At 44.3% G+C, this 27,494-nt stretch overlaps 1 protein-coding gene across 2 annotated transcripts in view; it reads right to left on the bottom strand.

Moving 5' to 3' along the window:
* The window catches only part of nell2a (neural EGFL like 2a), a 389,930-nt gene that overhangs the window by 234,706 nt on the left and 127,730 nt on the right, over window positions 1-27,494 (bottom strand). For both annotated transcript variants that reach the window (XM_061969587.2, XM_061969588.2), the window contains exons 10-12: window positions 26,153-26,244; window positions 19,042-19,147; window positions 16,203-16,331 (exon numbers count right to left, since the gene is read on the bottom strand). In XM_061969587.2, coding sequence (XP_061825571.2) covers window positions 16,203-16,331; window positions 19,042-19,147; window positions 26,153-26,244 — 327 coding nt within the window. The remainder of the gene's footprint in view (window positions 1-16,202; window positions 16,332-19,041; window positions 19,148-26,152; window positions 26,245-27,494) is intronic.

Genomic DNA, 27,494 nt, shown 5'->3' with positions numbered 1-27,494 from the left:
TGATACATGCAGTACGTCATGCGTGTTATTACAACTACAGTACATATACTGTCTGTGTACAAGCTGTGTACAAACAAAACATGAAAAAATACTTTACAGATCCTGTAATATGATTGTTCATGTTTTTCAGTCAGTACAGATTGGTGTTCTATCACAGTGTTGTGTATTACTAACTCAAACGTGTTCCGTGCTCACATAGAAGCTAGCTTATTTCCTGCCGTAGTTAGCTTCCACGGCTAATACTGTAGCACGGCAATGTGTTAGTACACTAGAAAAAGAGTTGCTCGGTGTTCACTCTTACAATAACAATGTTGCTACAGTTTGGTTATTATTCAGGTTACAGAACATAAATGAAGTATTGACGGTTTTTAAAGTGATTTAGAGGTAGAATTGATGGCTCTCATTAGCTGCATTGCTAGCCACCAAGGCCGAGACGATTTGTTTATGTTAGAAAACGAAAGAAAGAAAAAAATTTTGTCTTTTTGTCTCCCATAATGATTGTGAACGATCGGCAAAATTCCCCCAAAAAGTGCAGTTCCCCTTTATGTCGTGATATAAGTGAGTTTTCCCGTTTCGAGAATAATAGCCTCGTTGCCTCCTTTAATTACGCCTCGTCCTTTTTTTGCGGTTGTGTAAATAAACACCACGGCTACTAAGGCTGGGCGATAGATCGAATATACCGCATTTTTCGGACTATAAGTCGCTCCGGAGTATAGGTTGCACCGGCCAAAAATGCATAATAAAGAAGGGAAAAAACACATATAAGTCGCACTGGAGTATAAGTCGCATTTTTTGGGGAAATTTATTTGCTAAAACCCAACACCAAGAATAGACATTTGAAAGGCAATTTAAAATAAATAAAGAATAGTGAACAGGCTGAATAAGTGTACGTTATATGAGGCATAAATAACCAACTGAGAACGTGCCTGGTATGTTAACGTAACATTATGGTAAGAGTCATTCAAATAACTATAACATATAGAACATGCTATACGTTTACCAAACAATCTGTCACTCCTAATCACTAAATCCCATGAAATCTTATACGTCTAGTCTCTTACGTGAATGAGCTAAATAATATTATTTGATATTTTACGGTAATGTGTTAATTTCACACATAAGTCGCTCCTGAGTATAAGTCGCACCCCCGGCCAAAAAATGAAAAAAACTGCGACTTATAGTCCGAAAAATGATCCTAGGAGCTATGTTGTCCGGGGGTTTCTATGCCCCCTGGTAGGGTCTCCCAAGGCAAACTGGTCCTAGGTGAGGGATCAGACAAAGAGCAGCTCGAAGACCTCTATGAAGAACACTAACAAAGGACCCATATTTCCCTCGCCCGGACGCGGGTCACCGGGGCCCCCCTCTGGAGCCAGGCCCAGAGGTGGGGCACGATGGCGAGCGCCTGGTGGCCGGGCCTGTCCCCATGGGGCCCGGCCGGGCACAGCCCGAAGAGGCAACGTGGGTCACCCCTCCAATGGGCTCACCACCCATAGCAGGGGCCATAGAGGTCGGGTGCAGTGTGAGCTGGGCGGAAGCCGAGGGCAGGGCACTTGGCGGTCCGATCCTCGGCTACATAAGCTGGCTCTTGGGACGTGGAACGTCACCTCGCTAGGGGGGAAGGAGCCTGAGCTAGTGCGTGAGGTGGAGAAGTTCCGACTAGATATAGTCGGACTCACTTCGACGCACAGCAAGGGCTCTGGAACCACTTCTCTTGAGAGGGGCTGGACTCTCTTCCACTCTGGCGTTGCCGGCAGTGAGAGGCGACGGGCTGGGGTGGCAATTCTTGTTGCCCCTCGGCTCAAAGCCTGCACGTTGGAGTTCAACCCGGTGGACGAGAGGGTAGCTTCCCTCCGCCTTCGGGTGGGGGTACGGGTCCTGACTGTTGTTTGCGTTTACACGCCAAACGGCAGCTCAGAGTACCCACCCTTTTTGGATTCACTCGAGGGAGTACTGGAGAGTGCTCCCCCGGGTGACTCCCTCGTTCTACTGGGGGACTTCAACGCTCATGTTGGCAGCGACAGTGAAACCTGGAGAGGTGTGATTGGGAAGAATGGCCGCCCGGATCTGAACCCGAGTGGTGTTCTGTTATTGGACTTTTGTGCTCGTCACAGATTGTCGATAACAAACACCATGTTCAAACATAAGGGTGTTCATATGTGCACTTGGCACCAGGACACCCTAGGCCACAGTTCCATGATCGACTTTGTAGTTGTGTCATCGGATTTGCGGTCTCATGTTTTGGACACTCGGGTGAAGAGAGGGGCGGAGCTTTCTACCGATCACCACCTGGTGGTGAGTTGGCTGCGATGGCGGGGGAGGATGCCGGACAGACCTGGCAGGCCCAAACGCATTGTGAGGGTTTGCTGGGAACGCCTGGCAGAGTCTCCTGTCAGAGAGAGTTTCAATTCCCACCTCCGGAAGAACTTTGAAAATGTCACGAGGGAGGCGCTGGACATTGAGTCCGAGTGGACGATGTTCCGTGACTCTGTTGTCGAGGCGGCCGATTGGAGCTGTGGCCGCAAGGTGGTTGGTGCCTGTCGTGGCGGTAATCCTAGAACCCGTTGGTGGACGCCGGCGGTGAGGGATGCCGTCAGGCTGAAGAAGGAGTCCTATCGGGTTCTTTTGGCTCATGGGACTCCTGAAGCAGCAGACAGGTACCGACAGGCCAAGCGGTGTGCGACTTCAGCGGTCGAGGAGGCAAAAACTCGGACATGGGAGGAGTTCGGGGAGGCCATGGAAAAAGACTGGACCACCATCCGCCGCCTCAGGAAGGGGAAGCAGTACAGTGTCAACACCGTGTATGGTGGGGATGGTGCTCTGCTGACCTCGACTGCGGATGTTGTGGATCGGTGGAGAGAATACTTCGAAGACCTCCTCAATCCTACCAGCACGTCTTCCTATGAGGAAGCAGGGCCTGGGGAATCTGTGGTGGGCTCTCCTATTTCTGGGACTGAGGTTGCCGAGGTAGTTAAAAAGCTCCTCGGTGGCAAGGCCCCGGGGGTGGATGAAATCCGCCCGGAGTTCCTTAAGGCTCTGGATGTTGTGGGGCTGTCTTGGTTGACAAGACTCTGCAACATCGCGTGGACATCGGGGGCGGTACCTCTGGATTGGCAGACCGGGGTGGTGGTTCCTCTCTTTAAGAAGGGGAACCGGAGGGTGTGTTCCCACTATCGTGGGATCACACTCCTCAGCCTTCCCGGTAAGGTCTATTCAGGTGTACTGGAGAGGAGGCTACGCCGGATAGTCGAACCTCGGATTCAGGAGGAACAGTGTGGTTTTCGTCCTGGTCGTGGAACTGTGGACCAGCTCTATACTCTCGGCAGGGTCCTTGAGGGTGCATGGGAGTTTGCCCAACCAGTCTACATGTGCTTTGTGGACTTGGAGAAGGCATTCGACCGTGTACCCCGGGAAGTCCTGTGGGGAGTGCTCAGAGAGTATGGGGTAACGGACTGTCTTATTGTGGCAGTTCGCTCCCTGTATAATCAGTGTCAGAGCTTGGTCCGCATTGCCGGCAGTAAGTCGGACACGTTTCCAGTGAGGGTTGGACTCCGCCAAAGCTGCCCTTTGTCACCGATTCTGTTCATAACCTTTATGGACAGAATTTCTAGGCGCAGTCAGGGCGTTGAGGGTATCTGGTTTGGTGGCTGCAGGATTAGGTCTCTGCTATTTGCAGATGATGTGGTCCTGATGGCTTCCTCCGGCCAAAATCTTCAGCTCTCACTGGATCGGTTCGCAGCAGAGTGTGAAGCGACTGGGATGGGAATCAGCACCTCCAAGTCCGAGTCCATGGTTCTCTCCCGAAAAAGGGTGGAGTGCCATCTCCGGGTTGGGGAGGAGATCTTGCCCCAAGTGGAGGAGTTCAAGTACCTCGGAGTCTTGTTCACGAGTGGGGGAAGAGTGGATCGTGAGATCGACAGGCGGATCGGTGCGGCGTCTTCAGTAATGCGGATGCTGTATCGATCCGTTGTGGTGAAGAAGGAGCTGAGCCGGAAGGCAAAGCTCTCGATTTACCGGTCGATCTACGTTCCCATCCTCACCTATGGTCATGAGCTTTGGGTCATGACCGAAAGGACAAGATCACGGGTACAAGCGGCCGAAATGAGTTTCCTCCGCCGGGTGGCAGGGCTCTCCCTTAGAGATAGGGTGAGAAGCTCTGTCATTCGGGGGGAGCTCAAAGTAAAGCCGCTGCTCCTCCACATCGAGAGGAGCCAGATGAGGTGGTTCGGGCATCTGGTCAGGATGCCACCCGAACGCCTCCCTAGGAAGGTGTTTCGGGCACGTCCGACCGGTAGGAGGCCACGGGGAAGACCCAGGACACGCTGGGAAGACTATCTTTCCCGGCTGGCCTGGGAACGCCTCGGGATCCCCCGGGAGGAGCTGGACGAAGTGGCTGGGGAGAGGGAAGTCTGGGCTTCCCTGCTTAAGCTGCTGCCCCCACGACCCGACCTCGGATAAGCGGAAGAAGATGGATGGATGGATGGTAGTTTCCTTTATAACCTTCCCTTCTTTGACTGAACCCATTCAGCTCCCTATCACACCGTGATTACAGGACTTAGACGTACTGCAGAGGTTCCATATTATTATATTATTAGAAAACAAGATGGCCTTAATAATCGCTGCCACAGCCAGTCAGAATAACAATAAGCCAGTGGACAACTTCAAAAACTGTCTTCAAAATGACCGGCGCTCTTTCATACATCAATTGAGCCGGCACACTCGCGCTGAAATCGACATAAAATACTTTGACAGCGTTGCATCACATATAAAAAGCTTTGATGCTTTCCCAGGATCAAGAAAAGTACTGTGAGAAAAAAAAAAGTTTCAGTGGGAAGTTGTGGCTTTTTTTTTTTTCATCATGACCTTTCATATACTGTGTAGGAAACGGAACGAATTGTTTAAATAGCATAATGATATTATTAAATGTAATCTCTACAAATGCCTTCTTGAGATAATAAGCTGCAGATTCATCTATTATGCAAGAGTAAACAAGGCCACTGTTTGCTATTTAGTCACTGACAACCTTCAACCCGCCACATCCATCCTCCTTCATTTTAAAGCAGATCATTCATTCAATTATGGATATTTCCACAGAACTCCCACATTATTTCCACAATTATATGCCGTATTCTTCAACATGTCCATGCGCACAATGAAGAAAGGAATATCAAGACGAGGCAGCCGCTCAGGTCGTGCGTGCGAGGAGACAAGGCGACTTTGATGCAGTGTTTTCTCATTAATCAGGAAAAGCGAGCCTTTGCCGTGATGTGATGTTTACGACATAATGCCTTGAAAAAAAACAGCACTGCAGATGACACTCATGACTTTTTAATGGCGGGTGCGGTAAATATGCACAAAGATGGGGGTGCATGAGAGGCTGAAAAGGAATGATGAATTCTAAGCAGACTGTATGTAAGTATTGGAAATATCAACACATGTGGTGAAGATACCCAGTATTTTCATATACTACTACATTAGATTTGCTTTGGGGTCAATTTTGCTCCCGAGCCACTTTTACAACCCGTTATTTGAGTCTGTCTGTAATTGTGGAGGCGGTCCGAGATTGCAAATGAAACCTCGCCCCCTCCAAAAGTATCATGATTTATATTTTGAAAGCATACACTGCTTAAATATGCATCTTGAAGTGGTCACCGCTATTTTTTTTTCCCCAGACACGGTCGGACCAAAAAACCTCATGAACATAAGATTCACCCGGTCACAACATCAATTTGGACTCTGCATAAAAACAGCTCCTTTTAGCAGCGTTTTTTATGTGTATTAGAGGAAAATAATAATTTATGCCAGGTTTTTTGTGTTTTCTCATAGATCCTCCCCCTCTGGCTAAGAGCTTTACTTTGCAGCTGTTTTGAACATTTACACAGATGCCTGGAGGGTGCTAACTTTCCAATGTATATCCCGCCCATTGAAATAATTAGATATAATAATATGTAATATACATGGCATATAGGGTCCTTGAGGGTGCATGGGAGTTTGCCCAACCAGTCTACATGTGCTTTGTGGACTTGGAGAAGGCATTCGACTGTGTCCCTCGGGAAGTCCTGTGGGGAGTGCTCAGAGAGTATGGGGTATCGGACTGTCTGATTTTGGCGGTCCGCTCCCTGTATGATCAGTGTCAGAGCTTGGTCTGCATTGCCGGCAGTAAGTCGGACACGTTTCCAGTGAGGTTTGGACTACGCCAAGGCTGCCCTTTGTCACCGATTCTGTTCATAACTTTTATGGACAGAATTTCTAGGTGCAGTCAAGGCGTTGAGGGGATCCGGTTTGGTGGCTGCAGGATTAGGTCTCTGCTTTTTGCAGATGATGTGGTCCTGATGGCTTCATCTGGCCAGGATCTTCAGCTCTCGCTGGATCGGTTCGCAGCCGAGTGTGAAGCGACTGGGATGGGAATCAGCACCTCCAAGTCTGAGTCCATGGTTCTCGCCCGGAAAAGGGTGGAATGCCATCTTCGGGTTGGGGAGGAGACCCTGCCCCAAGTGGAGGAGTTCAAGTACCTCGGTGTCTTGTTCACGAGTGAGGGAAGAGTGGACCGTGAGATCGACAGGCGGATCAGTGCAGCATCTTCAGTAATGCGGACGCTGTATCGATCCGTTGTGGTGAAGAAGGAGCTGAGCCGGAAGGCAAAGCTCTCAATTTACCGGTCGATCTACGTTCCCATCCTCACCTATGATTATGAGCTTTGGGTTATGACCGAAAGGACAAGATCACGGGTACAAGCGGCCAAAATGAGTTTCCTCCGCCGGGTGGCAGGGCTCTCCCTTAGAGATAGGGTGAGAAGCTCTGTCATCTGGGGGGAGCTCAAAGTAAAGCCGCTGCTCCTCCACATCGAGAGGAGCCAGATGAGGTGGTTCGGGCATCTGGTCAGGATGCCACCCGATCGTCTCCCTCGGGAGGTGTTTAGGGCACGTCCGACCGGTAGGAGGCCACGGGGAAGACCCAGGACACGTTGGGAAGACTATGTCTCCCGGCTGGCCTGGGAACGCCTCGGGATCCCCCGGGAGGAGCTGGACGAAGTGGCTGAGGAGAGGGAAGTCTGGGCTTCCCTGCTTAGGCTGCTGCCCCCGCGACCCGACCTCGGATAAGCGAAAGAAGATGGATGGATGGATGGATATATAATATATATGGCATAGGCCAGTGGTTCCTAACAGAGGTGGGACCAAGTCAATGTTTTGCAAGTCACAAGTAAGTCTCAAGTCTTTGCCCTCAAGTCTCGAGTCAAGTCCCGAGTCAAGACAGGCAAGTCCCGAGTCAAGTCCAAAGTCAAGACTGGAAAGTCTCAAGTAAAGTCCCAAGTCCTGCATTTTGAGTTCTTTCAAGTCCTTTTAACCACAGACTAATATATTTACACAGATTGGGTATGCTTTTAAAATGCTGTATTTATTTATTAAAACAAGTGCATTTGCAATTTTACAGCCTCACTGATTTAACTACACAGCAAATAAAAGTCACGTTACTTAGCCAATAAACGTTAGCTTACATTGAAAACTTACCCTCTTTGAGCATCTTCAAAAGTCGAACGAAGTTAGAAGTTGTTGCGTCTCCGTCTGTAATATTCGAACTGCATGTTAAGCATACTGCAATTCGTTATTTGTTGACCAAGTCATCGTTTTTATACCCGAACGAAACCAACTTAGGCATCATTTTTTCTCACTGGTGCGTTGTTTGACAACTCTTGTTCGGTGGTTGTCCTGCAATTTGATTGGATGAATGCTTTGGGATGAAAACAACGTAGATCTAATGTGATTAGCTTTTGTACTGAGAGCACACAAGCTGACAGGAACAACGCGCTGATAGATAGACACACAAGTACAAAATGAAATATAGGGAGCGCTCCTGAATAACTTAATATTTGGGTTTTGGGGAAAGTAGCAAGTCTTGTCAAGTCAAAAGGCTCAAGTCCAAGTGAAGTCACAAGTCATTGATGTTAAAGTCCAAGTCGAGTTGCAAGTCTCTTTACATTTTGCCAAGTCGAGTCTAAAGTCATCCAATTCATGACTCGAGTCCAAGTCATGTGACTCGAGTCCACACCTCTGGTTCTTAACCTTGTTGGAGGTACCGAACCCCACCAGTTTTGTATGCGCATTCACCGAACCCTTCTTTAGTGAAAAATACAATTCAAGAAATGTTGTTTTACTGGTGCACAAAATGAACCGTGCATGAACATCACCTTGTTCAAAGAACAAAACCAACACAGTGCATGAACTCACAACAAATTACACACCTAACACACATTACCATGAATTGATTAACGTGGACCCCGACTTAAACAAGTTGAAAAACGTATTCGAGTGTTACCATTTAGTGGTCAATTGTACGGAATATGTACTGTGTCAACTGTACTGTTTCATATAATGTATTCTCTTCCTTTGCAATCTGCTAGTAAAAGTTTAAATCCATCAATCAAACAACCTGCAAGTCAGATGGAAAATTAGAGGGAACATTGTTTGGGGGTATCCAGAATACGCCGATAGGGAGAAGTTTTTATTTACACAATAAGTCGGATGTGTCTTTACCTCCGTGGCGGAGACTCCGCCGAACCCCTGAGGCCGACTCACCGAACCCCTAGGGTCCGATCGAACCCAGGTTAAGAACCACTGGCATAGGCCTACTTTGATGGCAAGACAAGGCCAGCAGTAAAATGACCGCCACATTTCATTCAGCATAACTCCATGTTGCATCCAACCTGACGCACTGACTTCTCTTATTCCATGTACACAAATCACCATCTTTCAGTGCAGAGTGTGATTCTATGAGCCAACCCACGTTACGCATAAATCAGAAAGTCAACTACCAAGTCAATACACAAAGTAGAAAATCATTCCATGTAATGCATTATATTGTGCCAAGCAAATAGATAGATAGATAGATAGATAGATAGATAGATAGTACTTCATTGATTGCTTCAGAAGAGTTCCCTCAGGAAAATTAAAATTCCAGCAGCAGTGTACAGAATTGAGATCGAATATAAAAAGTAAAAAGTAAATATTGGGGGTATAAATGGAAACAAAATAGAAAAATATTACAATAAGAATAAAAAATAAAAAGCAACAATGAGAATACAAATATAACAGTCAAATACGAATATAACAAGAGAAACTAGGCAGTAGTGACCATGTTATGAAAAAGTATTGCACTGTTATTGTTTTGCATCCCCTGTCATCCTAGTACCCCCCCCCCCCCCCCTCCCCCAGAGAGGAGCACACTACGATGTAATACAGAACACTGGCAACCACAGACTGGTAGTACATCCACAAGAGTTTTTTACAGATGTTGAAGGAGCGCAGCCTCCTCAGGAAGTACAGCCTGCTCTGTCCTTTCCTGTACAAGTGGTCCGTGTTAACAGTACAAGTGGTCCGTGTTAACAGTACCAGCACACAGTGCAATACCACCCCATACTGCATGTGCCTGATGCACATACAGTACCAGAAACTGCAAATAGCCGCGCTAATGTTGGAACACATTTCCTCAGCGTATCAGCATATTGAGAAGGAAATTGGCACCAGTGTTGGGATTAACTGTAGCGCCGTTACTTTCGGCGGAAAATAGTCATCTAACGCGTTATTTTTTATATTCAGTAACTCAGTTATCGTTACTACATGATGCGTTACTGCGTTATTTTACGTTATTTTTTATGTAGTATCGGCTAGAAACTGAGAAGATCTGAGTGTGTTTTATTGCAGTGCTGCGGAAGAGGCGACAAGAAAGAGGCGTGCTGTGTGTGTGTGGTGGAGGGGGCGTGTCTGTGTTTACTAACAAGACATCATGGCGAAGCCCGAAGCCGAGTTTCTTAACATAGAGATATGCTCAATACTTTTCTTTTGTCGACCACAAAGAAAAGAACATTTTAGTTGAATGTAAGTTGTGTCTTGGATCAAAGATCCTATCCTAGCAATTCGAATTTGCTGAAACAGCTACAAAAGCAACATGCTTCGACGAAGCTAGTAAAAAGAGACACACTTCACCTACACCTCCAACAGCGGCTGGATTTTAACGAGGCACTGCACACTGAAGGTACACACACTCTGTCAATTCTCTTATATACTGTTGCTCTTTTATTCTAGACTTCTAGAGTGTTTGATTATCATATCACTCTAAATGTATAGACTATAAAGTTCACAAACATAAAGAGGGATGCTAGTGGGCCAGGCCAATCTTTCCTTATCTCTAAACTAAAACTGGGGAAATGTGTAGAGTGTTCTGGGCTTCAGACATGATTTTATTTCCTTGAGAGAGAAAAATGCCTGGTTAGGCTTTGTGTATGTAGTGTGTGCCTCCCTTGCTTTACAGCTATGTTGTTATTATGCTGTTTGTTACTTATGTATGTTATGTTTGGTCAAACAGTGGAGGGCGGGGCATCGAAATGAAAACAATAACAATATTTCGGGGCTGTAAATCTCATTTTGAGCATATCCCGGCTGAACTACTGTTATCAGTTATAGAGGTATTGGAAAAGAACATGATTTATTAATGCCTTTTTGACATATCAGGGCCATTTAATGACTTGACGTGAAATTATTTGTGGATTATATTTATTTGTGAAGTGAATTATATTAAAATGTTTCTTTTTCTCTAGTGACTCAAAGCGCTTTACATAGTGAATAATTATTATACAAACCCCGTTTCCATATGAGTTGGGAAATTGTGTTAGATATAAATATAAACAGAATACAATGATTTGCAAATCATTTTCAACCCATATTCAGTTGAATATGCTACAAAGACAACATATTTGATGTTCAAACTGATAAACATTTTTTGTTGTTGCAAATAATCATTAACTTTAGAATTTGATGCCAGCAACACGTGACAAAGAAGTTGGGAAACGTGGCAATAAATACTGATAAAGTTGAGGAATGCTCATCAAACACTTATTTGGAACATCCCACAGGTGTGCAGGCTAATTGGAAACAGGTGGGTGCCATGCAATGCTCAGTCTTTCACAAGAAAGGATGGGGCGAGGTACACCCCTTTGTCCTCAACTGCGTGAGCAAATAGTCAAACAGTTTAAGAACAACGTTTCTCAAAGTGCAATTGCAAGAAATTTAGGGATTTCAACATCTACGGTCCATAATATCATCAAAAGGTTCAGAGAATCTGGAAAAATCACTCCACGTAAGCGGCATGGCCGGAAACCAACATTGAATGACCGTGACCTTCGATCCCTCAGACGGCACTGTATCAAAAACCGACATCAATCTCTAAAGGATATCACCACATGGGCTCAGGAACACTTCAGAAAACCACTGTCACTAAATACAGTTGGTCGCTACATCTGTAAGTGCAAGTTAAAGCTCTACTATGCAAAGCGAAAGCCATTTATCAACAACATCCAGAAACGCCGCCGGCTTCTCTGGGCCCGAGATCATCTAAGATGGACTCATGCAAAGTGGAAAAGTGTTCTGTGGTCTGACGAGTCCACATTTCAAATTGTTTTTGGAAATATTCAACATCGTATCATCCGGACATCCGGACCAAAGGGGAAGCGAACCATCCAGACTGTTATTGACGCAAAGTTTAAAAGCCAGCATCTGTGATGGTATGGGGGTGCATTAGTGCCCAAAGCATGGGTAACTTACACATCTGTGAAGGCACCATTAATGCTGAAAGGTACATACAGGTTTTATGCGCCGTCTTTTTCATGGACGTCCCTGCTTATTTCAGCAAGACAATGCCAAGCCACATTCAGCACGTGTTACAACAGCGTGGCTTCGTAAAAAAAGAGTGCGGGTACTTTCCTGGTCCGCCTGCAGTCCAGACCTGTCTCCCATCGAAAATGTGTGGCGCATTATGAAGCGTAAAATATGACAGCGCAGACCCCGGACTGTTGAACGACTGAAGCTCTACATAAAACAAGAATGGGAAAGAATTCCACTTTCAAAGCTTCAACAATTAGTTTCCTCAGTTCCCAATCGTTTATTGAGTGTTGTTAAAAGAAAAGGTGATGTAACACAGTGGTGAACATGCCCTTTCCCAACTACTTTGGCACGTGTTGCAGCCATGAAATTCTAAGTTAATTATTATTCCATCCATCCATCCATTTTCTACCGCTTAATCCCTTTGGGGTCGCAGAGGCGCTGGAGCCCATCTCAGCTACAATCGGGCGGAAGGCGGGGTACACCCTGGACAAGTCGCCACCTCATCGCAGTTAATTATTATTTGCAAAAAAAAAAAAAAAAGTTTGAGTTTGAACATCAAATATCTTGTTTTTGTAGTGCATTCAATTGAATATGGGTTGAAAAGGATTTGTAAATCATTGTATTCCGTTTATATTTACATCTAACACAATTTCCCAACTCATATGGAAACGGGGTTTGTATTTATATGAATATTACATATGACTCCTTTAAATGCTTGTCCTTCTTTGGAGTGAGTGTACTAAAAAAGCAAACACACTGTAGGTCATCCTTTACTGCAGGCTAAACAAATCTGAAGACCATGTAGAAACATGAACTATAATGGTTGTAAAAGTTAACCACCAAAATAGTCATGTCAAACGTCGTTAAATGGTTAAAAATTGGTCACGCAATTGTAAAAAGAAGTTAACCACAAATGTAGCAGCTCGGACCGAGTGTCGCAAAAAGCCAAAACAAAAGCAAAAATTGGCAATTCTTTCTAGTAAGGAACGCTAGGGAACACCTTTTATGCGACACTTTCTTCCAAAAAAGGCACATGTAAGACATTTGGAGAATTGAATGCTTATGGTAATGTAATGTTAGAGACTGAAAAGCAAGTGAAGGGCAGTGCTCGTGATGAATGTCACAACAACATGGCTGCAGACATCTGTCCCTTCACGGATGCTGGACCATCACCCACAGCGGAGCGAGGCCTAATGCTTACAAACATAAAGCGGCAGCATGCAGGGCTGAGGGGCTCTAAATCACAAATTAATCAACAAGAATGAGAGGACAAACGGCAGCCTACTAAAATTATTTCCGGGAAGCACTAAGCGCGTGTTGTGGGCACAGATAATGAGAGGATTACCGCCTCACCGCCTCAAAAGGATTATGCGATACATGCGCGAGTTCAGCACGAGTCGACATTTTTTCTGCTAGGGCAAGTGGTAGAGTCATTTTAATTGTTTACTCCAGAATTAGCATTGCTTTGCTGCAGCTAAAATAACATCGCTGTCAATAACAAATAGTTTTAGGTATTCCATGTCTCCAAAGAACACTTGAACTATTGATGATACTCAGGATTTTCAAAGTGGAGAAAGTGCCCCACTATATCCAGCAGATGGCGCTGCAGTGAAAAAGCTTTCTTTAAGTTTTTATTTTTTTTATTTGGACAATCCCTTAGAGCACCCTGTATACCGGACTATAAAACGCTACTTTTTTTCTACGCTTTGAACTCTTCGGCTTTTAAAACGGTGCGGCTAATTTATGGATTTTTAACTCGCTGATGGCCATAATGCAAATAGTTAAAATAAACAAAAAACAAAGAGACTGAATGTGTGTTATTGTTTGAGCTATCGCGTCACCTTTTGGAAGAGTTTGCTCACTGCAGGAGCTGCAGTGCTCCACTGCCCTTTGATTTTTTTGCCCCCAAAAAATGCAGTTCCCCTTAAAGGGTAAAAGTTTAAAGGGGAACTGGACTTTTTTTTTTTTGGATAAGGTTGTGAATCCTCATTCGTCCAAAAAGAGTCATCTTTGTTATCTATTACAAAGTCTGCCATGATTAGAAAACACCTGCGTTCGTTGACAGGAGAAGGAAGTGTATTCTATGGGCACAGAAATAAATGCGCCGAATAAAATAAGTCCCTGTAATGCCTAAAATGACCAGAATACAGTAAATATTGTTCATATAACATATTGTTATGAAGGTGTCTCCTACTACATTGTATATATACTTGCAGTGTGTATATTGTACATATTACATATTGTTATGAAGGTGTCTCCTACTACATTATATATATACTTGCAGTGTATATATTGTACATATTACATATTGTTATGAAGGTGTCTGTTACTACATTATATATATACACTTGTAGTGTGTATATTGTACATATTACATATTGTTATGAAGGTGTCTCCTACTACATTATATATATACTTGCAGTGTATATATTGTACATATTACATATTGTTATGAGGGTGTCTGTTACTACATTATATATATACAATTGCAGTGTGTATATAAAACAAATTACATATTGTTATGAAAGTGTCTGTTACTACATTATATATATACTTGCAGTGTGTACTTAAAACAAATTACATATTGTTATGAAAGTGTCTGTTACTTCATTATATATATAGTTGCAGTGTGTACTTAAAACAAATTACATATTGTTATGGAAGTGTCTGTTACTACATTATATATATATATATATATATATATATATATATATATATATACTTGCAGTGTGTATATAAAACATATTACACATTGTTGTGAAAGTGTCTGTTACTACATTATATATATACTTGCAGTGTGTATCCATCCATCCATTTTCTACCGCTTGTCCCTTTTTGGGGTCGCGGGGGGTGCTGGAGCCTATCTCAGCTGCATTCGGGTGGAAGGCGGGGTACATCCTGGATAAGTCGCCACCTCATTGCAGGGCCAACACAGATAGACAGACAACATTCACATTCACACACTAGTGTGCAGTGTGTATATTGTACATATTACAAATTGTTATGAAGGTGTCTGTTACTACACTATATATATATACTTGCAGTGTGTATATTGTACATATTACATATTGTTATGAAGGTGTCTGTTACTACATTATATATATACTTGCAGTGTGTATATTGTACATATTACATATTGTTATGAAGGTGTCTGTTACTACATTCTATATATACTTGCAGTGTGTATATAAAACAAATTACATATTGTTATGAAAGTGTCTGTTACTACAATATATATATATATATATATATATATATATATATATATATATAGTTGCAGTGTGTACTTAAAACAAATTACATATTGTTATGAAAGTGTCTGTTACTACATTATACATATATATATAGTTGCAGTGTGTACTTAAAACAAATTACATATTGTTATGAAAGTGTCTGTTACTACATTATAAATATAGTTGCAGTGTGTACTTAAAACAAATTACATATTGTTATGGAGGTGTCTGTTACTACATTATATATATACTTGCAGTGTGTATATGAAACATATAACACATTGCTGTGAAAGTGTCTGTTACTACATTATATATATACTTGCAGTGTGTATCCATCCATCCATTTTCTACCGCTTGTCCCTTTTTGGGGTCGCGGGTGGGTGCTAGAGACTATCTCAGCTGCATTCGGGCGGAAGGTGGAGTACACCCTGGACAAGTCGCCACCTCATCGCAAGGCCAACACAGATAGACAGACAACATTCACACTCACACACTAGTGTGCAGTGTGTATATTGTACATATTACATATTGTTATGAAGGTGTCTGTTACTACATTATATATATACTTGCAGTGTGTATATTGTACATATTACATATTGTTATGAACGTATACTTGCAGTGTGTACATAAAACATTGGAGGGTTTTGAAGACGTTTTTGAGGGCTTTGAAAGCAAGATTGGAGACTCCCATTAGCCGCAACTTGCAAGCGTGTTTTTAATCTTTAGAATCTTTTAAAAAAAAAATGGCGTGTGTGTTATTGTCTCTCATAATGGTGTAGTATAATCTGTCTAAAAAAAGTTATAACTGCACCTCAGCATTATCTTGCAAGGTTATTAACATTTAAGGAAAGAACTGTGTGTTGTTTCCTTAAATGTTAACACACCGTTCTTTCATTGTCTCCTACCGTGGTTACAGTGAAGCCAAGAGCAAAATACGCTTCGTCATATTCTGGTGGGGCAAAAAAAAACATGTTCCTCGAGGTCAAACACCCCTGTCCCCTGGCATCACATCACTATTTGAGAAGGACTGGTGTAAAATTCCAAAAAGGGTACAGTTCCCAGCTTATTAGCCATCAATGCCCTAATTTAGACTTCAGAGCAGCTTGAAAGAAGAATAAATAATACTTGCTAAGCTAACATCAGAAGTAAAGTATGCTTCAAGGCAGAAATTAATGGTTTTGAGTATATATGTCAAAGAGTAAAGCAGAAAACGGCACAGAATCGTATTGTTTCCTCGGAGGGGAGAGCGCCTGAGCCACACTTGTGGCAAACCCCTTGATCCAGATGTCTTACTGCGGCTAACCGGAGACGGTCGTACCTTGGCAGTAGGCGTTGTCGTCTCGCAGAGGACGGAAACCATCCTTGCAAACACAGCAGTCTCCGGCCTCCAGGTTAACACAGTCTGAGTGCTCCACGCAGCCGTGGCCCTCGGAACAGAAATCATGACCTGCAAGGAGATACAGGAAGAAGACTTTTATTTGTAACAGGGAGAATGGAGACATGGTAGAGCAGAATGTTAAGGATTCCGCCATTGATTTGTTTCCTTGTTAGGCCAGTAAAAAAAAAAAATATGTTTGTGAAAAGGCGATTGTTCTTGAACAGAATGTCGCTCTCGGGAGGAGACCAGCGAGCCTTGATGTTTTCGATGCTTTCAAAGATTTATGCTGTCAGAAAATCAAACATGGAGGGCAAACAATGAGCACATTCAGACACGGGCGAGGATCTGATGGTCTTCTAAAATGAAAAGGTCGAGGGTTCCCAGCCTTTAATCTCTCACAATCCAGCAAAGGGATTTGTTTTTGTTTTTTAATCTAACTAATAGTTGCCTGTTTACAGAAAGACATTGAACTTGATCTAAGATGTTTTAAAATACTAATGAATATGACATGTTTTGTTGCAGGAAATCACAAATAAGTAACTATGGGGTGAGGTGAAATTATTTTAAATAACATTTGTGGCTGGCGACTTGTACAGGGTGTACCCTGCCTTCCGCCCGATTGTAGCTGAGATAGGCTCCAGCGCCCCCCGCGACCCCAAAGGGAATAAGCGGTAGAAAATGGATGGATGGATGGATAACATTTGTGGCGCCCCCTATGGGTTTTTGTCAGGGATGTAAACAGTATAATGATAAAGCACGGTAAAACTTCTCCCAGTTAATATTACTGTTTTGAAATAAAAAGATGGGAAAATCGTGATTGGTAACACTGATAAGCTAACGCAGTGTTTTTCAACCACTGTGCCGCGGCACACTAGTGTGCCGTGAGATACAGTCTGGTGTGCCGTGGGAGATTATGTAATTTCACATATTTGGGTTAAAAATATTTTTTCCAAACCACTAATTATAATCTGCAAATGATGTGCCGTTGTTGTGTGTCGGTGCTGTCTAGAGCTCGGCAGCGTAACCGTGTAATACTCTTCCATATCAGTAGGTGGGAGCCGGTAATTAATTGCTTTGTAGGTGTCGGGAACACGTTGTGTGAGACGACAAGGGTTTGTCGTCGTATCTAATGCTTAAACCAACAAAAAACAAAAGGTGAGTGCCCCTAAGAAAAGGCATTGAAGCTTAGGGAAGGCTATGCAGAACGAAACTATAACCTAACTGGCTACAAAGTAAACAAAAACAGAATGCTGGACGACAGCAAAGACTTACTGTGGAGCCAAGACGGCGTCCACAAAGTACATGCGAACATGACATGAACTTCAACAATGTCCCCACAAAGAAGGATAAAAACAACTGAAATATTCTTGATTGCTAAAACAAAGTAGATGCGGGAAATATTGCTCAAAGGAAGACATGAAACTGCTACAGGAAAATACCAAAAAAATAGGAGCGTAAGACAAGAACTAGAACACCACACACAGAAAAACAGCAAAATATACAAAATAAGTCAGGGTGTGATGTGACAGGTGGTGACAGTTCACCTACTTTGAGACAAGAGCTATATTTATACAGTACACCTACTTTGAGACAAGAGCTATAGCGATGCATGGTTGGTTATGGTTTAAAGTCATATAAATGATAAATGATAAATGGGTTGTACTTGTATAGCGCTTTTCTACCTTCAAGGTACTCAAAGCGCTTTGACACTACTTCCACATTTACCCATTCACACACACATTCACACACTGATGGAGGGAGCTGCCATGCAAGGCGCTAACCAGCACCCATCAGGAGCAAGGGTGAAGTGTCTTGCTCAGGACACAACGGACATGACGAGGTTGGTACTAGGTGGGGATTGAACCAGGGACCCTCGGGTTGCGCACAGCCACTCTCCCACTGCGCCACGCCGTCCCAATATCAAACAATTGCGACAACGACTTTTTACTGTCAACTGAGTTTCGTTTTTTTAGTGATTTCTGCTGGTGGTGTGCCTCCGCATTCTTTTAACGCAAATAATGTGCCTTGGCTCAAAAAAGGTCGAAAAACACTGAGCTAACAGACCGGTGTGACACTGCTGCTCATTTACTGGAGAAACGAGCTTGCACTAGCTAGCTTAAATGCTAACATGAAAACAAGAGACATTAACATCTTTCTTTGTTAAAAAAGGACATTCCCCACTCTAAACATGTATAAACACTTTACTGTCTGAGCAACTCGGCTTTTCAATGATGCACATCAAACTTACAGGCTGTGCTTTCTTAGACATCAATCGACTATCGACTGCAATATGACAACAGGTAGTGAATTTACATGACGGGGTCGTGGGGGGCGCTGGAGTCTATTTCAGCTGCATTGCTTCAGCCTGCGACATGATAGACTGATATACGGCTTTTCATTTTTTTGCGGCTCCAGTTTAGTTTTTTGTATTTTTGGTCCAATATGGCTCTTTCAACGTTTTGGGTTGCCGACCCCTGGCTTAATGTATCCTCCTACGGTGTGAATTGTAGCATGTTTAGCTATTCCATGTTCTCCGGTGATAATGTTACCTGCAGGAAACGTGCAGTAGTCTATTTATTGCAGCTAGCGAGGACTCTACAGAGCGTTGAGGGCGCAGCTGTTCGCGGGTCGCTGTCAAATTTGCAAGACACCGCTAGAATGTGTCATCGACATGCATTGTCACCATATGACGACAGAGTCAAAAGCTCTATTGTCAGCCAAATTGATGTCATTGATATCGTCTATATGCCGCAACCTGTGTGCGAGGCTTCCTCCTTACCTCTGCAGACTTTACAGCATCGGTCACTCAAAGTGACCTGCTCGGACTCTGGACACCTCAGCTCGGGACACGGCTCGCTGGGGACCACTCGATGCATTGTCCTGTCCTATGAAGAGCAGACATGTGCAGGTGAGCTATATTTGTTTGCCTCAATGTAATCACACTGCTAATTATTCATCATGTGCGTTTACTCGTTTAATTCCTCTTTAAAAAAAAAAACAATCCCTCACTGATCAATAGTGTTTGTACCACTCTACACAAGATATACACTCTTTCATCTATTTCCCACCCTTTCTTGTCTTGAGCGTTTCTACATTATCACTTTAATATGGCGACTTTTTACGAAACCACCGCAAATGACAACTTCATTTCCCCAGCATGTTTCTGTGGTCTCCCAAATGAGGTCATCTGTAACATCAATGCACACAGCTCTGGACCATAATGTGAGCGCCGACACAACTGTCCAGGCTAAGCAACCATAATTGCAGCGGGTGTTCAGGCTAATCAGCATAAAAACATAGTGAAACCTTCAGATTCACATAAAACCATGGTGGTCAATGGCGCTGAAAAAGAAATAGCCCTGGAACTATAACAAATACCAAACAAGACATGACCTGAAGTGACAAGCCAAGACAAAAATAGTGTAAAAGGTGACAAAAGAGTATTATTTCATGTCTGAATGGCTCTCATGTTGTTGAAAAACTTACTGAAAAGAACATCAGCAGCTGTATTATGCTCTAGCAATGAAAATTGTCACGCCGCTAGCGCATGCCGCTGTGCATTAATCTATGAGCCCCGCGGAGCGCACCTCGGGACACACCCACGGCCTTTGATCTCCTGCACGCGACACTCCGGCGGCAGAAAGCAGCTGCAATCAATCAGCATTCAGCGCACCTGTCGTTGATGATCTTCCCGGGCTTCTTAAGCCAGTGCAGACCTGCGTTCCGGGCCAGAACGCAATCATCTGTTTGAGTACTGTAAGCGATCATCCAGCTCAATGCAACCTTGCTCTCTCTGTCTGTGTGTTTTCAACCGTCGTGTTTGATTAGTCTCGTGTCTTCCTTGTTGTCCTTCGTTCCACGTGAGGAGCGGTGCGTCTCGTCTTCCTTGTTGTTCCTCTCTGGTTCTCTGGCTGCCCCTCTTGGATCTCGACCTCTCGCCTGGACACGGACCTGTTGACGCCTCACTATACCCCCCGACTACCTGCCTGTCTCACGGACATTCGAGCCTGCCTTTCCCCTCCGGAACTTCCGCCTTTCGCTCAACACTCCGGGTAACACATGACAGTAAATTTCCACACATAGTCTCACACAGACACCCTTTGGATTCGTCACACTCTATTCTCTGGTTATTTATATTATTTTTTGGTTATTATATATATTGTAAATATACATAATAAATACATAGAGCTAAACTATGCCCCCTTGTTGTCTGTGCCGTCTACTCCCCTTGTACATAACAAAAATGTTGGATTTATAATTCCTAATTCCTTCTTTGCCGGAAGTTCAATTGTCACAGTCATGTTTGGATGATGAGTGTTCTTACAGACTCCCTTTCTAACAACTTGCTTTTTTTTTAATAAACTGTATAATGCTTTTCCCACAAATACATAATAAAAATAACCCTACAGTGCTCTTTACAACTGCAGTTTATCAGAATTTAGAGTTTCAACTCATTATTTTCAACTGGAACCAAAACAAACTCCAAACACAACATACTTATTGCCAACCCCTGTCTCTAAACAGCTAGCAGGCCAGGAGGGAGGAGATCATAGGCATGACATTCATCCATCAGGGAACGCCTACAACAGCAGGATGACTGACAGCGCTCCTGACGCGCACCGCTTTGATCTACCGAGGGACCACCAGTCTGTTTAGTGGGGGCCACAGATGGGCAAGGTGTGGGCAGGGAAACCAGCCAGCTGTTAGAAACATTAGCTCCTAACAAAGCTTTGAGGTTCTAGTTGAAAAGATTGTACTTAATAAGTCACTTATTTATGATTATTGGTATTACTATTAGCTGTACAAAGTTCCGCTATATGTGGTATTGTTGTGGTCAGAAAATGTCACGTTTGGTGTTATCTTGGTTGTGAACCCAGGATGCAGAGACCGCGGGCAAAGTGCGGGTAAAAAGTATTTATCAACAAAAATAAAGAAACAGTGCAGCCGGGAAGTGCACAGGAAGCATAGCAAAAGCTATGCACGTTTAGGTGCAAAGCAAAAAACACAATGATCGGCAACCAGGAACAGGTGTGTCTTGATCAGGACACACAAAATAAGAGCGGTGTAGAGGAAATAAAAACAACATTTCCAGAAATGAATCATAATTGTCACGAGAGATCACGACGCAAACGCACTCTTTATAAAGTCACAAATCACAAAATGTATGAATTTGGTGAAATTCTAAACTGCGTAAGTAATATTCAAAGCAAGAAATAATCTCCTGCCACCAAATATCCCCAAAATGTTCAGAGATAATGGTGGAAAATACAATCTGAGGTGTAAATTTAATTTAAAGCATCCATGTGCCACCATGACTCTTAAAAGTATGCCAATAGCAGATCAGTTTCTGGGATGATTCCGTGGAATCGTTTAAAAAAAGAAATCAAAGCAATACAATGATTACTCTTTAAAAGAAATACGAAACAATATTTTTGATATGTACAACAAAGAGAAGGAAACATAAAATATATTGAGGGTACAACGTTACAGTGGGTTTATCACAGTGATTTCATATCATATGTTTCCTGTTAATATATTTAATATTGTTAAGCATTAGGCGATTTTGTACAGTATTGTACTGATGATTAAGATTTAGTATATTTGAGTGATGGGACAGAACAATATAAGCTTTTGCTTCTTCCTGCAAACACCATGTTTCTTTTTCATTCTCTTTGAATATTACTATTATTTTTTGTAGATAAAGATGTTGTGTGGGATATACATTTGTGTTTGAATTCTGTAGATCAGGGGTGCCCACAGTTTGTCAGCAGGCGAGCTACTTTGCAAATGACCAAGTCAAGGTAATCTACCTGATCTTCACACACACACACACACACACACACACACACACACACACACACACACACACACACAAATATATACACACACACAAATATAATATCCATCCATCTTCTTCCGCTTATCCGAGGTCGGGTCGCGGGGGCAGCAGCCTAAGCAGGGAAGCCCAGACTTCCCTCTCCCCAGCCACTTCGTCCAGCTCCTGCCGGGGGATCCCGAGACGTGCCCTAAACACCGCCCTATGGAGGCGTTCGGGTGGCATCTTGACCAGATGCTGGAACCACCTCATCTGGCTCCTCTCGATGTGGAGGAGCAGCGGCTTTACTTTGAGCTCCTCCCGGATGGCAGAGCTTCTCACCCTATCTCTAAGGGAGAGCCCCGCCACCCGGCGGAGGAAACTCATTTCGGCCACTTGTACTTGTGACCTTGTCCTTTCGGTCCTAACCCAAAGCTCATGACCATAGGTGAGGATGGGAACGTAGATCGACCGGTAAATTGAGAGCTTTGCCTTCAGGCTCAGCTCCTTCACCACAACGGATTGATACAGCGTCCGCATTACTGAAGACGCCGCACCGATCCGCTTGTCGATCTCATTATCCACTCTTCCCTCGCTCGTGAACAAGAGTCCGAGGTACTTGAACTCCTCCACATGGGGCAAGGTCCCCTCCCCAACCCAAAGATGACACAACACCCTTTTCCGGGGGAGAACCATGGACACACTCGACTGCGAACCAATCAAGTGAGAGCTGAAGATCTTGGCCAGTGGAAGCCATTAGGACCACATCATCTGCAAAAAGCAGAGACCTAATCATACAGACACCAAACCGGACCCCCTCAACGCCCTGACTGCGCCTAGAAATTCTGTCCATAAAAGTTATGAACAGTATCTGTGACAAAGGGCAGCCTTGGCGGAGTCCAACCTTCACTGGAAACGGGTTTGACTAACTGCCAAGCTCTGACACTGATCGTACAGGGAGCGGACCGCCACAATCAGACAGTCCGATACCCCATACTCTCTGAGCACTCCCCACAGGACTTCCCGAGGGACAGGGTCGAATGCCTTCAAGTCCACAAAGCACATGTAGACTGGTTGGGGAAACTCCCATGCACCCTCAAGGACCCTGCCGAGAGTATAGAGCTGGTCCACAGTTCCACGACCAGGACGAAAACCACACTGTTCCTCCTTAATCCGAGGTTCGACTATACGGCGTAGCCTCCTCTCCAGTACACCTGAATTAACCTTACCGGGAAGGCTGAGGAGTGTGATCCCACGATAGTTGGAACACACCCTCCGGTTCCCCTTCTTAAAGAGAAAAACCACCACCCCGGTCTGCCAATCCAGAGGTACCCCCCCCGATGTCCACGCGATGCTGCAGAGTCTTGTCAACCAAGACAGCCCCACAGCATCCAGAGCCTTAAGGAACCGGCGGGTCTCATACACCCCCGGGGCCTTGCCACCGAGGAGCGTCTATGAGCTTCCTCATAGACGTGTTGGTGGGATTGAGGAGGTATTTGAAGTATTCCCTCCACCAATCCACAACATCCGCAGTCGAGGTCAGCAGAACACCATCCGCACCATACACGGTGTTGACAATGCACTGCTTCACCTTCCTGAGGCGGCGGATGGTGGTCCAGAATCGCTTCGAAGCCGTCGAAAAGTCGTTTTCCATGGCTTCCCTGAACTCCTCCCATGTCTGAGTTTTTGCCTCTGCAACCGCTGAAGCCGCACACCGCTTGGCCTGTCGGTACCTGTCCGCTGCCTCCGGAGTCCTAAGAGCCAAAAGAACCCAATAGGACTCCTTCTTCAGCTTGACAGCATCCACACCAGCGGGTTCTAGGATTACCGCCACGACAGGCACCAACCACCTTGTGGCCACAGCTCCAATCGGCTGCCTCGACAATAGAGGTATGGAACATGGTCCACTCGGACTCAGTGTCCAGCACCTCCCTCGTGACATGTTCAAAGTTCTTCCGGAGATGGGAATTGAAACTTTCTCTGACAGGAGACTCTGCCAGACGTTCCCAGCAGACCCTCACAATACGTTTGGGCCTGCCAGGTCTGTCCGGCATCCTCCCCACCATCGCAGCCAACTCACCACCAGGTGGTGATCGGTAGAAAGCTTCGCCCTTCTCTTCACCCAAGTGTCCAAAACATGAGGCCGCAAATCCGATGACAACTACAAAGTCGATCCTGGAACTGCAGCCTGCGGTGTCCTGGTGCCAAGTGCACATATGGACACCCTCATGTTTGAACATGGTGTTTGTTATGACAATCTGTGATGAGCACAAAAGTCCAATAACAAAACACCCCTTGGGTTCAGATCCGGGCGGCCATTCTTCCCAATCACGCCTCTCCAGGTTTCACTGTCGTTGCCAATATGAGCGTTGAAGTACCCCAGTAGAACAAGGGAATCACCCGGGGGGGCACTCTCCAGTACTCCCTCGAGTGAATCCAAAAAGGGTGGGTACTCTGAGCTGCTGTTTGGTGCGTAAGCACAAATTACAATCAGGACCCGTCCACCCACCCGAAGGCAGAGGGAGGCTACCATCTCGTCCACTGGGTTGAACTGCAACGTGCAGGCTTTGAGCCGGGGAGCAACAAGAATTTCCACCCCAGCCCGTCGCCTCCAACGGGGTGAAAAGCCAGAGTGGAAGAGAGTCCATCCCCTCTCGAGAGAACTGGTTCCAGAGCCCTTACTGTGTGTCGAAGTGAGTCCGACTATATCTAACAGGAACTTCTCCACCTCGCGCACTAGCTGAGGGTCCTTCCCCCCCAGCGAGGTGACGTTTCACGTCCCAAAAGGTAACTTATGTAGCCGAGGATCGGACCACCAAGTGCCCTGCCTTTGGCTTCTGCCCAGCTCACATTGCACCAGACCTCTTTGGCCCCTCCCATGAGTGGTGAGCCCATTGGAGGGGGGAACCCACGTTGCCTTTTTGGGCAATGTGGGTACAAGCTCGGCCACCAGGCGCTCGCCATCGTGCCCCACCTCCGGGCCTGGCTCCAGAGGGGGGCCCCGGTGACCCGAGGGAAATCTGAGTCTCTGTTCTTTCATTTCCATAAAAGGTCTTCAAATATAATATATATATTATATTTATAATTTATATTTAATTATTTATAAAACATACATTTTTGTTAACATGTTAAAGATTTTTAATAAAAATACAAGCATGTTTAACACATGTATCATGTTGTAATTGTATGCAACTCAAACCATAACCATAATAAATAGATTATTTTCTTTCATGTAGACAATAATATAAGTTGGTGTAATACCTGATTCTGATGCATTGATTGGAATCAGACAGTAGTGATGATAACGTCCACATTTTCTAATGGAGGAGAAAAAAAAGTCCTCCTTTCTGTCCAATACCACATGAAAGTGGTTGGTTTTTGACATCTTATTTGTCCCTGCTTCCTTACTCCTTTTTATACATTTTACAAAAAATAGAATGGCGGCAAACTTCGTAGCTTGCTAGCTTTTGCGCGCTAGCTTGCGGAGACTCTTATTTTATTAGCGCAGGCAGGATGAAGCACGGCTTTTATTGTGAAGACAGGAAATGTGCAGTCGGTCTTTAGAGTTTTGACGGCAGGTACGGCGTGAGAGTCTGTTGAAATAAAAAGTGTTTCTCGCCTTTCTGTCGGTCATTTTTTCTTAATAATGATCTGGCAGCAGCCAGCGTCGTCTCACAAGACCATCGGGTGCCGTGAATGTCAATCAAGTGACGAAAGTGACGTCTTAGTGGAGATTGATGATCGCTAATTTTTAGGACTATTTTTTAATGCCTGGCTGGCGATCGACTGACACACCCTCCGCCATCGACTGGTAGCTCGTGATCGACATGATGGGCACCCCTGGTGTAGATGGTTAGTATTTTTGCTTTGTTGTGTTTGAAATAAATTGGTGAAAGAGGGAAAAAAAGCTTTGTCTATTGAACAGTAAACCCAATTACTCGAAAAGACAAAAGACGAGGACAACGGTCCAATCAATAAAATTCAGCTGAAGTGTCTTGCAAATTTGATTTATCCTCTGAGGAAGGAAAAACGTAGCTTTTAACTTTTTTTTTGATGAGTGTGTGTGTGCCTGTACCTTGCACTCAAACAGCAAACACCTTTTGGAGGAGTCGCGCACGGCCTTGTGATCCCCTTCCACCAGCTCCCTTCCGCCAAACAGGCAGACAGCTGTTGGTGAGACAGACAGGTTAACGGCAGCAGCAACACATTAACACTGGAATACAGCGCATTACTCCGCGCGTGAGATCCCCTTGCATACAAGAGATAATTATAACGAGGAAAGCACTCAGTGGAGCGCAGACCTCCGCCAAGGTGGAAAGATTGCGGTGTAATTATTTTCCTACGAAGCGGATGTGGTGAAACATCCAATTTTCAGCACTTTTCGAACATTTGTTTGGAAGTGAACCTGACTAAATTGACGAGAAACAATAATTATCCCTCCCGCCTCCAGCAAAACTGCACTTTTTGGGGGGAATTTTGCCTATCGTTCACAATCTTTAAGAAAGACATGAAAACGGATGGATTTTTCTCTAATGCATTCTAAAAACTTAATCAAAAGTCAGCTTACAATGGAGCCTATAAAGCCTTTAAAAAACATCCAAACACCTCCATTAGGGTTTTATTTACATGATGTAAATATGCCATGTAGTAACATTTATAATATTTAATATTTACGTATTTTGATCATTTTAAAATTAAGCATCACGTTTGCTTGTTTTTTTTCTTCATCACTGATTATTACTCACTGCAGACTTCATGAGAGCCAACAAACATAATAAAACATCACTTACTGTACAATGTCTGCTGTCATTATAATGCCGACTGCTAGTATAATCCTATATTCCCATTTAGATGAAAAATGTTTTATAATTCTTGAGAAGAAACGGGGTGGGTTGGCGGGGAGAACAAGCGCTTTTCGTGTGGTTCCTGCCAGTTCCAGGTCCTAATGTTATGGTACAGCGGGGGAAGAAGACGACACAGAGGCAAGGACGTCGTTTTAGCTCTATTTATTTAACAACAATAGTGTGTAACTAATCCAAATACCGTATTTTCCGCACTATGAGGCGCACCTAAAAACCTCCAATTACCTTAAAAGCTGACAGTGTGCCTTATAATCCTGTGCGCCTTATATATGGACCAATATTGAGCCACAACAGGTCTCGCAACTACGTCGACTTCATTTTCCTCCTTCTACGGCTTCTTCTTCTACGGGGGAAAATGAAGTCGGCGGCTGCTTACCGTAGAAGACGGGGGAAAATATAGTCGGCGGCTGCTTACCAAAGAAGAAGAACTTCTTCTACGGGGGAAAATGAAGTCCCGTAGTTGCGAGACCTAAACTTTATGCAAAGACCCAAAAATGGCTTCTATTAAGAGACACGCTTACGACGCAGAGTTTAGACTCTAGGCGATCAGTCACG

This window comes from Nerophis lumbriciformis, linkage group LG10 (assembly GCF_033978685.3).
Source record: "Nerophis lumbriciformis linkage group LG10, RoL_Nlum_v2.1, whole genome shotgun sequence".
In the NCBI taxonomy this organism is placed as follows: domain Eukaryota; kingdom Metazoa; phylum Chordata; class Actinopteri; order Syngnathiformes; family Syngnathidae; genus Nerophis; species Nerophis lumbriciformis.
This window is presented reverse-complemented; position numbering and strand designations above follow the sequence as displayed.